We start from the raw sequence: 14,739 nt of genomic DNA on the forward strand, positions 1-14,739 counted from the left end.
TGAAAATTTAAAAAAATTATAATAATTAGATAATATCAGAATAGTTGTAAAAACAAATAAAGCAATTTCAAGAATTTTGAAATCGTGTGGAGTGTGATTTACTCTAATTTTTTTCTTATGCGACTTGAGTATTTATTATTATTATTATTATTTTGGCAATGAATATACATTTATTAAAATACCCTCTTATACTGGCCGTAGGGTAAAGCATTTTACAACTTGAATAATATTGTTAAAATTAGTTAATTATAAACTCTATTAGTTTATGTTAGGTTTGAACGATAGACCGAACCTTGGATATTGAAAAAGCTGTAAACCTTTTGTGACGTTAGTGCACAGTTATTTTATTTGATTGTGACGGTAAAAAAAATAAAAATTTTATAACATACAATCATTTGTACTTATTTTTTATATATTTATTTTATATTAAAACAATTAATGGAGTGTGCAAAACAATCATTTAGGATTTTTATTCAGAGTTGAATTATTCTGCCGTTCAGAGTAGTCATTTCAAATTGATCGTTTTTTATTTTTTTTATATTTTTTTAATATATTTAAATATTTTAAAAAAATATTTTAATATATTTAAAATTACTTTCTTAATAATCACTAAGTAAAAATAATAATAATAATAATAATAGTTAACAAGCGATCAAATTGAACGTTATAATTGGAAGGCAAAATAATTTTTTCCTTTTATTTACCCTATAGCGTGAGAATGAGATGATTTTCAATATATATGTAGCCAACAAATCTCGCTATCCCAACAAATCTAGGCAATTAGTTCAAACTAAGGAGACAATCCGCACTTACGTGTGCCATCCCATCCCATGCAAGGTAATCGTTTGACGAGTAATGTTACTTATAATTTTCTATGTTTGATCGAGAGTGTTTTCTTAGTTTAGCAATGTATGAGTAGTGAGATGATCTTAAATAATTTATGAATAATAAAAAAAATGATAAAAACTTAATAATAAAATATTAAATAATAATAAATAATAATAAAAAGTATGTGAAAAGTAATGGATCGCTCTACTACCTAAACATAACTTAATATTAGAAGTATAATTTCACATTACCGCTTAAACAGCTAGCCCAAGATCGAAGAACGTCGGAGCTACAAGTGGCAATATGTGATATGACCTGTGAACCCAACACGAACACGATATGAAATTAGTAATTTTGATGTTAACAAGTTCGGGTCAAAACGGGTTGACTCGTTAAGACACGATTTATAAACGGGTCAACTCGCTTAATACGAAATCAATATGTTTTAATCCCGTTTAGAATTTATTTCAAAATTAAATTTTATTATTATTAAGTTGTAATATCGATATTTCTCAGTATACTTATGTTTTTATTGTTAGGATTATAATTTTTAACCTATATTCATATTTTTTATTGTATGGTTTATAATATTGGTTTTATTATATGTTAAAACTTAAAAAATATTGATATATATTTTTTAAGATATTGTAATTATTAATAAATGTAGATTTTAACTTTTATGAGAAATTATGTTAATCAGGTAAAATGAGTTATGCGTTTTAATTCTATTCATTTACATGAAACAAACGGGTTTAGATGAGTCATGTGTTGTTTAAGGGTGTAACCGGTCCGGTCCGGTCCAATTTTAGACAAAATCTAGGACCGAACCGGTATGTACCGGTTTTGTATTTTTCAAAACTGATTACGCACCGGTTACCCTCCTAAATCGGTACTTCTGGTTTTATCGATTTTCGGTCCGATTCGATTTTTCGATTTTTTTAAAATGTAAGTTTCAAAGATTGATATTTAGGTCCAATTAATATGAGTTGAATGATACCAAGATAGTGTATGAGTTATCATAAGGCTCAGACGTAGGATATTTAGGTCCAATTCATTTTCTCGCAGATTGATAGTTCCTGGGTTTGAACCTCTTAAGTAGATTCTAACTTTTGTTTTTGGTTGGCTATTAGTTCAGCCAGGGACTTGAGCTTGTGATAGACCGAGCACGCTAAAACATGGGTTCATCACACGTACAGAATACACACATACAGAAATTCAAATAGAGAATACACACAATGCAAGAAAACATTGTAATGATTCAAGAACACACAAGAAAACCAAACCAGTAGAATCACTGATTGACATCCATGAGACCCAATCGCAAAACTCTAATATTACAAACACAATAATAAATACAATCACAAAAAATCCTAAATTTCGGATTCAAAAACCCTACCCTAATATCACAAAACTCAATCAACCCAATCGACAATCACAGATTCACAAAAATCTCAATATCACAAAAATCATAGTAGGCTAGTATGTAATTTCAAAAAAAAAAACTTACCGTGAGGGCAGATTGGTAGAAAGACTGTGACAGAGGCCGAGAGAGTTGAGAGAAGAGAGATTGAGAGGCGGGAGAGTTGAGAGTGAGAGACAGGAGAGTTGAGACTAAAAGCGAGAGACGAGAACGTGAGAGACGAGAGCAGAGTGCTATGTAGTCTAAGTCTGAGAAGTAAGAAGTGAGAGACGAGAGGCGGAAAGACGATTCAATATTCACGAAAGAGACGATTTAATTTTAGGGTTTAGTTGTAGCTGAAAACGGCGCCATTACTATTTAATTAAAGTTTAATTCTTTTCAATGTTTTTCATCAAAAAAAAAAAAAATCTTTTCAATGTGTTTTTTTTTAATGATAATTAAAATTTATATATTTGTAATACATTTAATAGACTATAGTGATTATACTGATTTAATATAACTATATATATATTTGTAATGCATTTAATATACCATAGTCTAATAGTATTAATATTAGCCTATTAGTATAGTTATATATTAGTATTAGTTATAGTGATTTAATATAACTATATTTGTATAAGTATAACTATAGTCTATAGTCTATATTAAACTATTAGTATTAGACTACTAGTTAAATAGTTATAGACTTGTATATTAGTATAGCTGAATAATATATTAGACTATATAATAGTATTAATATTAGCATATTAGTATAGTTATATATTAGTATTAGTTATAAACTATATATTAGTATTAGTTATAAACTTTTGGTTATTTAGTATAGCTATATTAGTATAAGTATAATTATAGTCTATATTAGACTATTGGTATAGTTATATATTAGTATTAGTTATAAAATATATATTTAATATTATTATTAGTTATAAACTTTTAGTAAAAACTTTTAGTATTAATTATAAGTATAACTATAGTCTATAGTTTATATTAGACTATTAGTATTAGTTAAATAGTCTATAACTATTAGTTATAGACTTGTATATTAGTATAGCTAAATAGTATATTAGACTATATAATAGTATTAATATTAAACTATTGGTATAGTTATAAGTTATATATTAATATTAGTTATAAACTATATATTTAATATCAGTACTAGTTATAAACTTATAAACTTTTAGTAAAAATTTGTTGTATTAATTATAAGTATAACTATAATCATTAGTCTATATTAGATTATTAGTATTAGACTATTAGTTATAAACTTTTAGTGATTTAGTATTAACATTTTATGTAATAATTTATAAATTATAATAAGAAATTATTTCATATATGAATAAATATAAAAATTTCACATAAAAATTTATGATTATACATAATATATAAAACTTCTATATATATATTAATATATATAATATTTTGTATAAAACTTATATATATAATAATACAAATATTATTTTTTATATATAATTTAGATAACCGGTCCCGGACCGGACCGGTTCAAAATCGGTAAAATTGGTCCGGTCGGGTTCAGACCGGTTTTCTGGTTTGAATTTACACATCTAGTTGTGTTAATATATTTATAATTAATTATTAAACAAGTCAAAACATGTGACACAACACGACACGTTATCTAAATGAGTTGAGTTAAGATTTGAAAGTTTGATACATTTAACTTAACGGATTGAGTTCGGATTGATTTATATAGTCGAATATTCATAATTTAATATGATACTAATACAACCCGAAAACAGGATTTGCCACCTATAGTCGGAGCTTTTTCAGTATTTATGAGCCATTGAACTCATCCATTTTGGCAGGTCGTCCCCAAGCCAACTGAAATCACGCGGTGTTATATGTACGTACGTACGTGCTGATTAATTATATAGTATAATATAATGTAAACTAATGTTCGATTAAATTATTCCTATGGTAGACTTTAGTTAATTTATCCTCTATATACATATAGATTTTTTTTTTACATGCATTTAGTTAACAAGTTAATTAGTTGTTTATAGCCTTAGCTATTCTTAACATAAATCTAGTTTTTCATTTTGATGTTTTTTTATCATTATGGACAATGATAAAAATATAGGCTTTTATATAATAAAAACTTTTTGCTTTTCAACATTGTTTCGTGAAAAAATTGTAATAAAATAAAGGACTTTTGATAATTAAAAAAAAAAATCAACATTTTTTCCTGAAATAAATTAATAACATAAAATCTTTTTGTTAAAAAAATAAAAAAAACCCTGGTAAAACCCGAAAAAAACCGCATTCATTCGGATTTCAACCCAGATCTTAAATCGGGCATACTCTGGCCGGGTTTATCCGGATATCCGATCTGGAACCTGGGTAACGTCCTAGGGCTCCCTAAACCCTCCGCAAATTGCTTAATATTACTGCTTCTTGGTTGCTGATCTGGTTACGAAAACATTTCACTTCCCAATCTCTTTGGTAGATCCACTCAGGGCTTTGTACTGATCATCGTGAAGGTAATTAAGCGAGCCAAAACAAAAACCCTCAGAGAAACTTAGTTTGCTGAGAATATTTAGTTCAGTAATAGATAATAGATATACAAATCATTGTATCAACAAAACATATATATGAGCTCAATAGACGAGAGAGAGCGTGATAAATGAACGTATAAACTCCATACGATTACTAGCAAGAACTGTCTAGAGACTTGCAAGCACATAAAATATTTTGGTTGTTAGAGGGAGCTCAATCCATTTCAATCCAATTATTGATGAGACTTACTATTTTTTTAATTTTTTATAAAAAAGTTAAACTCATCTCAACCTATTTCATACATTCAAACATATATCTCAACTTACTTACATTCAAACACATATCAATAGGATCCACAAAAACTATTATTCTCAATGGAATCCACAAAAATTATTATTCACAGATCAATTCAAATCATCTGAGATTACCTCAGCATCCAAACACAACCTTAAAAGTATCTCATATGATTTGTGAATAGTAGTAAAAATATTAAGAAATAATTTATAAATAGTTTATGAATAATGATAAAATAGTTGGAGAATATCTGAAAATAGTTTTATTTACTTCCTCCCTCTCCTGACTGACCTTTTTGTGTACTTCGCCTAGTTCCAGTTTTATAAAACAGGGCCCCTAATTAAGACACCTAGTAAATATTGACAACTGCAAAAGCAACAAATATCCTAAAGACGATGATATTGATGATGTCTATCCGATAAGAGAACACACTTCGGCAAGGTGGTCCTATAGGGCTTTATAACCGATCTATATACTATGCTATGGAAATGTAAATCTCAGAAATACTAAGATTCAACCGTTAATAAACATTCCTCTGGAAAAGATTTATGAACGACCCTAAATATATATAAATAATAAAGACAAATCAAGCTAAAAATTGCAGTAGTTTTCAAATCAAGAGGGTATATTACAGTTAAGAGTCAAATACATTAATGGGCCATACTTAGGCCGACTAAGTTATAATTAGGAGTGGGCAAAAAAGAAAATAAAAAGGTTGGCTCAGATAAAAGAGGACATGAGATAGCTCTAACATTAACCTCATCATCTGCGGGAGATTTTCAGATGCCAGTATCAGCTGGAACAATATGTACTTTCGTTGCAACAATTGTCAAATACGAGAGATGTTACACATGCTTCCCACGCAAAGCTGTCTCTCCCATGGCTAGCTATACATATCTGTGACAAAAATCAATGCAGAACTAAAACTGATTACACACAGAAAATGAAAAGAAAGAAACTATGCGATGGCACGATCAGGAAGGACTCCAGAAGCAACTTGTTACTTTAGATACACATAATTTTTTGTTTGTTTAGTCACTCCTATAATATTTTTTTTTTGGTATGTACAGGTTTCTAATTCAACAATACCAAATCAAGAAATACCGACAAGAGACCCATAGAAAACCAGCAACATCTCTAAGAAAACTGCAAGGTATGATTGTCAATTGGCATTTTCACATTCAAACTCATGCCAATATGAATACAGCTATTATATTTTTGCCATTCTCTACTGCTGGCACCAGCTTTGGATAACAAAGTAGATGAACTAAACAAGGATTACCCCAAGACAGGAATTAAGCTTGCTCTCTCTCTCCCAAGGAATAATGAGTAGCTCGAACAGATTGAATGAAAACAACAATGTTGAATGAGATTTTCCAAGCAATTTGAAATGCCAGTAAATTGCATACACCATCAACCATCATGTATTGGACAGCCAACTGTAAAACAAGCTCAGCTCCCCCGCCCCCCCGGTCTCTCTTCCCCAGCCAGAGAGAGAGAGAAGGCCCCAAAACCCAAAAAAGAAAATTCCATCTGAAAACACACCTCCAACCATCCCAACAGGTTTACTGATTGACTCAAATCACACAACCATTATCTATTTCACACTTCTCAAAAAACAGAATCTCCCAAAATATAGTTGTACATTGGGGGTCGGTCATCCACAACAATTAATTAGAATTTTATTAAGTTTGGCCCCAATTTACTTCACTTATAAAAAAAAACACTCGGGTATGCTTCTTCAAAAGGAGTCAAGAGTTTTGTATATTTTCGGTGCCATTACTTTATGCAGAGTGAACCTGCTGACACATCTCATTAAACAAACATACAACACCAAAATATTCAACAGAAGGATAGAATAATCTTGCTCTTTAAGTTCTCGTAACCTACACAGCCCTTGCTCATCTGAATCTTCAAGTTTCGATAACATTAACACTAAAACCATATGGCTCTGGCATCAAACTAATACAATTTAAATAGAAGTAGTAAGTAGGATGAGTGCACAATCAGGCAAGTAAGAAACAAAAGTAGACCAATCAATGCAACTATGGGGACAAAAAACGAAGCCATGACCCTTTATCTGATAGATAAAAGAAACCATCTTTCATAATTCCACCTAATCTGAATACAACACAAGCAGACCAGTCAAAGACATAGCTGACAGCCAATACCAAGATTCACAAGGACTGTCACCAAAACATACATAACAAGAAAGCACTTCTAAGAGGTTAAGTACATTTGTCTAATCCCATACACTGAACAAGCCTTAAAGCAAAACCCCATCCTGACAAGGCAATCACATATATGATTAACACCATCATTTCAAAGCTCAGAGAAGCAGGTTTCATTGTCAAGAACTGATGCATGAATCCAGGACAAATACCCAACCTACAAAAGACATTTAACTGAAAGGATCCGTCCACAATAACATGAGAACAACTAACTGAATAGTTAGATAATATAGAATTCTAAGAACAAATGACACCATCCTGCCAATGCATAGGAAAAATGAACATTTGCCCACACAAACAGCCATATATAATTTCAAACATGCAACCATTAAGCACCTGCAATGCTTCATGGCCCAAAAGATCACCACTAATTCACAAACAATGTCAGGACCTCACTGATACCCTATCGTGGTGAGTCCAGAACCTCAAAGAGAACAAATGCAACTAAAACAAAGACCTTCACTTACTGTCATCCTGACATCCGAAATGCTTGAGCGATTGATGAAATACAATGCCACCTTCAAAATTCGCTTGATTTTTTTTAAGTACAGTGACAGCTCATAGTTAACCTCTTTGATAATAATTTATTAACAACTTTTCATTCAATTAACCTCTTTGATAAAAGTATAACCACCATCTCACTGCGATTGTCACTTTTAGAGCATTTAAGAACTCCTATAAAATACCTCCTTTACACACCAACAAAAACAATTACGGGGACAGTCCCCTTGTACCCAAAAACCATCAACATGATATAAAGCTTCCACAAAACAGCATCATCGAGATACACTAGGCAATGAGTTTTAACAAGATGATGTTGAATACCATACTGTGCGCACGATTCAATAGAATTCCTTAATAAATCTATATCAATAAGCACCAAAGCCCCAAATCTATTAATTAAAACGAAAAGAAATAGTAGAAAGATGTTAAATTTCCCGCACCGTTGGATCTGGAACGCTTGCCATGCTTGATCCTCTCGAGCTGAACCTGCGTGTCCATGAACATATTCATCCTCTGCACCTCCAAATCCTTAGCGAACTGCATCCTCTGCTTCTCCAACTCCACCATCTGCCTCACCTTCTCCCTCTCCACCCTCTCGTACACCTCTCCGAACCTCTCTATCGCCCTCGCCAACCTCCTCATCCCCTCTCTCTCCTCCACCTCCTCGCTCTCTCTTTCCTCCTCCTCCTCCTCCTCCTCATCCTCATCCTCCACGTCATCCTCCGCCGAAGCAGCGGCCGCAGCCGCCATAGCCGAGTAGTTCCTCCTGAAAAAACCCTCGTCCATAGCCGGAGCCGGCCTCTTCTGCGGCAACGCCACGATCGCAGTAGAAGGCGGCGGCGTCGTTTTCTTGTAATAAATAGGAACTGCCACCGGCGGAGATGGAGACAAGGACGGAGACGGTTGAGGGGGCAGCTTCTTGGCGGACACGTTGGATCCGATGAGTGAGTCGAGACGTTCGAAGAAAGTCCAAGAGGAGACAATGTTTCCGTCGGACGACGAAACCCTGGCCTTCTCAATCTTGTACTTCTTCTTGATGGTGTCGATTCGGTTCTTGCACTGGACGTCGGTACGGTGCGTTTTCTTGGTGTGGCCATGGAGGGCGTTGACGGCGTCCGCCACGTCCTGCCAGTCCTTCTGACGGAGGTTCCCCCGGTTGAGCTCGAGGTAACGGCGGCCCCAGGCGTCGATCAGAGTGGATGTGGCGTCCTCGCTCCAGCAGTCCTCGCGTACGGGCAAAGGGCGTGAATGGGTGGTGGGCGGCGTCGTTAGGGTGTCCGTAAGGTCGCCCATCGCGGAGCTCTGGTGGTGGTTGTGGAAGATATTCTCGGATGGGGGGATGGGGTTTGTTGGGTCAGGGAATAAAGGAGAAAAGAGGGAAAAGTGGGGTTTCGGTCGGCGATGAAGTGCCGGGCGCATGAGCCGTAAGTGTAGGGGAAGGGGGGGTGGGGGTCATACGGTACAGTCGAGCCGTTGAGGGGTCGCCGGGGGTGGGCGCGTGACGTTTGGGTGTCGAGCATTGCGCTAGCGGCTTGGGCTGTTGTACAGTTTCGGCTCGGCTCAGATCCCGTCGAGCTGGCAATTACCGTGTGTACAATCTTTTCAGAAGTGCGGTTTTTAACTCATGTACGTTGGCTTGTCGGTTCAAGTGGGCCTCTGATCTCTCTCCGCTGTTGCTTGTTCCGTTTTGATTTCGTACTTGAAGTAGGCTACTTCTCTCACCGCATTTTTTTTTATTTTTTATAGACTAACAAATTAATGTTATTCATTTAATTTTGTTACATAACTGGTATTTTTTTATTTGTCAATTTTTCAAATTACTAAAAATATTTATTTTAGAAACTTAAATAAATAAAATTAAATAAAATACAAAAAAAAAATTAAATAATTTTGTTATTGTAAACTAATAAAAGTGGATTGAAATTAAAATATAAAAACGATAATATTATTATATATAAACAATAATAAAAAAAAATCAACCAAACCATTTAACGAGTAATATCTATTATTTTTTTCAGACAATGAAAATAACCTGTCATACATAATTTAGGTTACGTTTGAATAGTGAGAAGTATTAAAAAATATTGAGAATGTTTGTAAATAGTAATAATAAAATATTGAATAATAATAAAAATTAAGTAAAAAATAATAAATAATAAATAAATAAATAAAAATAATAATAAAATAAAAAATAATAATAAGAATATTTGAAATATTCTCACTTATCCAATATAATTTTAAAAAAAAGTAAATTAGTAATGTTTCGACTTTGTATTGGTTGGCAGAGGGTTGGTGAAATATTGACTAATGTTGAGGCATTCATCATAGGAGAATTTTGCTTTTTGTTTTGGAGTTTGAAAACCCTCCCTCCTATCCTAAACACGAGGTTCCGTATTGCGTGTGGGGAACAGGTAGTGTGCCACTGTTGTGTGGACCACATCCACATCCACGTCAACTTCAATCTCTTGTTTTTTTTTTTTTTTTTCCTTTTAGTTTCTCTTTTCGGAATTTACTAAATAAACTTCAACAAACTCGATACCAAATTTACTATGTTTTCTTCCGCTTTTACCTTGCCTGTCACGTTGAAACTTGAGCGACAGTTTATCAAACTGTTTTTTCAGTTTCACAGACAGACTTCATATTTATAATTTATAGCAAAATTATATGTTAAATCGACCATATTTTTATAGAATGTTATTAATTTTTATAAAATATTTTAAAAAAATATTTTTTATTTAAAATAGACTTGTGTGAATGGTTACATCATGTGTATCATTTTCTTAATGAATTGATTTATAAAATTTAAAATTTAAAATATATTTTTAAAATTTAAAATCTAAACATCTCATTAAGGTTCTATACATCAACTTAAAAATCAAACTTTAAAGAAAAAACAATAGAAGAAAGGTTTTCCAAAGGGTATTATGAGGCTCGTGGCAGTAGTACGGGGCCAATTATCTTTGGTATTTAAAAAGAAAAAAGAATTTCCAAGATAAGGCCGTGACGTAGAGAAAGTATGCACACGGTAATAGGATAATATATATGGTGAGAAGTTAATAAATAATACGAGTAACGAAAATATATAAAATTGGGACAAAATAAGTCTAATAAGATAGTATTGTAGGGTGGACAAAATTGATATACAGTCTTATGCTCCATTTGATATTAAGAAGAATTGAGTTTTTTCATGAAAAATAGTAATTTAAAATGATATAATAAATTTTGTAAAACTTACTTAAAATAAGTTTAGATCATTAGATGTATTTAGATATTAAAAATTGAAAAATGTTATGGGTTCTGAGTGTAAATAGGTGTTGAGTTGAAAAATATTGCGAGTCTCACATATAAAAAAGTTTTGAATTGAGATGAGTTTAGTAATTTCAGAGTTTAATGTTTAGATATTAGACTCAATTTAAAATTAAATGGAACTAAGAAGTCCAAGTTTCAAACGGAGACTTAATATATTCAAGCTATATATATTTATTTTAAAAAAAAGTGAGATTCACTATTAAAAAAATAATTTTATCATATTTCTCCAACATTTTTTAATTTGTAAAATTTAAAGTGCCCAAAACTTAAATATTATTTCTCATTCATAAGGAAAAAAGGCAGAGGACAACAACCCTTAGACTGTGTTTAGATGTTGAGTTAAACTCAGCTCTTTATGAATAGTAGTGAGTTGAATAGTAGAGGGAGTTATGTGAGGTATATCTAAACTGAGTTTAAAATGTGTTTAGATGTTGAGATGAGTTTAATACTTTTAATGAAAACTTGAAAAAGATTGCGTGTCTTATGTATAAAGATGTTTTAAATTGAAAAAAGTTATAGATCTTATGTGTAAAGAGATTTTGAATTGAGATAAATTTAATAATTTGAGAATTGAATATTTAGATATTAAATTTAACTTAAAATTAGATTAAATTTAACTGATTTCAGCAAACAAATGAAGGCTTACAATCGATGCAAAGGGCCAAAGTGGGAGGCAGTACCGCCTGAAAACTTGGGACCTACATTTACAATAGACCTTTGGGCCAACCTCGGTACGGGTCAATTTCAATGAAAAAAAAATATCTTCTTTCTTTCTTTATTTTTTTATTTTTTTATTTTTTTTGTTTTTTTTTTTGGTATAGACCTATGTTTATTTAAAAAATTTTAAATGAGCTTTAATTCGGCTTTATGGTAAAAAAAAAAAAAAGAAAAAATGTTTACTTGTTAATTCTATTATTTAAACCATCGAAATAATTTAGAGTTGAGCTACACACTCTAATCAACAAATGTAGAGTTTAGCAATGAGAGAGTAATATTGATGGAGATATTCTAAGATTTAAAGCATTATAAAATGATGAATCATCAATTAAAAGTTAAATCAAAATTAAAGATAAGTTTTACAAAAACTCACTACATTCATCTGCCATCTCAGTTTATAGTTTTCCTTTCATGAAAAACTTGATTTCCATGCATATTCCTTTCTCGAAAACTTCTCAGCTTTTTTAAGAGCATTAGTATTGGATTGGCTATCCTATTCTTCAAATTTTGACTAATATGTAATTTTTTCACCTTTAACTAATCATTCAAAACTTGAAGTCTACATTGGATTAGTCATCACACTCTTTATAATAATAAAATATTATTATTTTTTATTATTTATATTTTTTATTAATTTTTATTTTATTTTCATAATCTTTAATAACCTTCAACAAATCATATTCATTTTTATTTTCACAATCTAACAATCTATAATATAATAATCTCATATATATATATATAGATAGTAAAATCTTATATGAATAAAAATATCATATTTATAATATAATAATCTTAAAAAATACTTTTAGATTTACTATAGTTCTTTTCATATTTATAATAATCTCATATATATATAGATAGTAAAATCTTATATGAATAAAAATATCATATTTATAATATAATAATCTTAAAAAATACTTTTAGATTTACTATAGTTTTTTTCATATTCGAAAATAAGAATGGATTTCTCTAAGAGCATTGACATTAGATTAGCCAAATACATTTTCATCTTCAAATTTAGCAAATATCATTTATATTTGTTTCACATTGAATTAGATAAATTGTTTTCATCCAAACTATAAGCTATAGTAAATTCATTCTTATTTTCGAATATGAAAATAACTATAGTAAATCTAAAAGTATTTTTTGAGATTATTATATTATAAATATGAGATTTTTATTTATACGAGATTTTACCATCTATATACATATAAGATTATTATATTATAGATTGTTAAAATAAAAATGAATATGATTTGTTGGAGGTTATTGAAAATTATGAAAATAAAATAAAAATTAATTAAAAAATATAAATAATAAAAAATAATAAAATTTTATTATTATAGAGAGTGTGACGATTAATTTAATGTAGATTTTAAATTTTGAATGATTAGTTAAAAATAAAAAAATTATATATTAATTAAAATTTAAAGAATAAAATGATCAATCTAATACTAATGTTCTAAATAATTCGGAAAATCATATAAAGTCATTTTGCTTTTGAAAAATTTGTGTACATGTATATTTTGGAGAGAGAGAGAGAGGGTTCTTCAGTCTGCTGGAGTATCTGTATTGAAGTGACCCACTGCTAGAGGTACATCTGACATGCCATAGATCATTTTATTTGATCACTTTGCAATGATATCTGAAGCCGATGAGTAACACCTTTTGTTGGCCCAGATGGTGGGACTCGAGAAAACTGCTCGGCAAAATGTATGTATGCACGTATGGGCTTATCCAAGGCTCAACCATCAGCCAGCCAGCCAATGCAGGGGGTCAAACTCTACTGTAATTACCTAAGCTTTACAGGATGCCATTGGCACCATCTAATCATCTCTGAGAGAACAAAATGCTTAAAGACATGCCCACTTGTTAGTGCAAGGCTAGAGTTGCATTATTCTATGGTGGAAAAAAGCAATGTGGGGACTCTCATTTCATCCCACCCGAAAGTGACTTTGTTTATCCTAATAAATAAATATTATTTGATTATTAATATTATGGAGAACTGCCTCATGGGGTTGCACTCTATCAAAATCCATATGCAGTCGATTGGTCTGATCTCTTTGATATGGTTTGGTAATCACATCATATGATATGGGTATGATCCTGTCTGTCTTGACTCTTGATTTCATAGAGTCTAGAGAGAACACAGCAATTGATGCATGCTAATTCCTGCCCTCCTCCTCATCTAATCATCTCTGTGATATGGGGTATTTTTCTAACAGGAATCATGCCAGGATTCACGGAAGAAAATCGGCTGAATTTAGTTTCACAGAAACCAATGACTGGATGAAAATTAATGATCAAAACCATCACCAGTGATCCTATGGCATTTTATATGATCTCCCTCAACTCTCTCTCTTTTCCCCATTACAAATATGATATGTTTATTTTATATTACTACTGGAAAGAGTTATATTCTTCCATTAATCATGGAGTTGATGATCACAGGATTGCATCATTAATTTGCAGATACAACCAGGATGACCAGTACTTGCAAACTACCATTTTAATCTGCTTATTGAATTGAATGTAGCCAGGCCATGTCCGTGGATACAACAATAATATATTATATTGCAAATAAACTACCGCATTAATCTGCTTGTTGAATGCTCAACAAGATTATCTCAATGATCATATATAGCGCAATCACCATCCGTTAATTTTTATTCATATGCTGATATATGTGATGAATAAATGTACACTAGTGAACAGTAAAAGTGGGTCTCTCTCAAAAACAGTGTTTATACCTTTGATAACTCTCTTTCAATATCAAAACACAAACCCCACAATGCTTTGGACTTCCCTCTGATCTCACTTTCATTACATCACAATCCGAATTCCGGTAACGGTGACCTGATTATGGCCTTATCGGATGCCGAAATCCTACCAAAACTGCTCGTAGTACTAACCATAATTTCTGAACTC

The 14,739-nt window shown here is 31.4% G+C and overlaps 1 protein-coding gene across 1 annotated transcript; it reads right to left on the minus strand.

Annotated features, from left to right (window-relative positions):
* Positions 1–5,630: 5,630 nt before the first annotated feature.
* Positions 5,631–9,503, minus strand: LOC108980950 (trihelix transcription factor ASIL2-like). Its single transcript, XM_018952008.2, has 2 exons — positions 8,226–9,503; positions 5,631–5,947 (listed from the first exon to the last, which is right to left on the minus strand). The coding sequence occupies exons 1-2, from the start codon at positions 9,202–9,204 to the stop codon at positions 5,934–5,936; spliced, it is 993 nt and encodes a 330-aa protein (XP_018807553.2). The 5' UTR covers positions 9,205–9,503; the 3' UTR covers positions 5,631–5,933.
* Positions 9,504–14,739: the final 5,236 nt, after the last annotated feature.

The sequence above is a fragment of the Juglans regia genome, chromosome 3, assembly GCF_001411555.2.
Source record: "Juglans regia cultivar Chandler chromosome 3, Walnut 2.0, whole genome shotgun sequence".
NCBI lineage: Eukaryota > Viridiplantae > Streptophyta > Magnoliopsida > Fagales > Juglandaceae > Juglans > Juglans regia.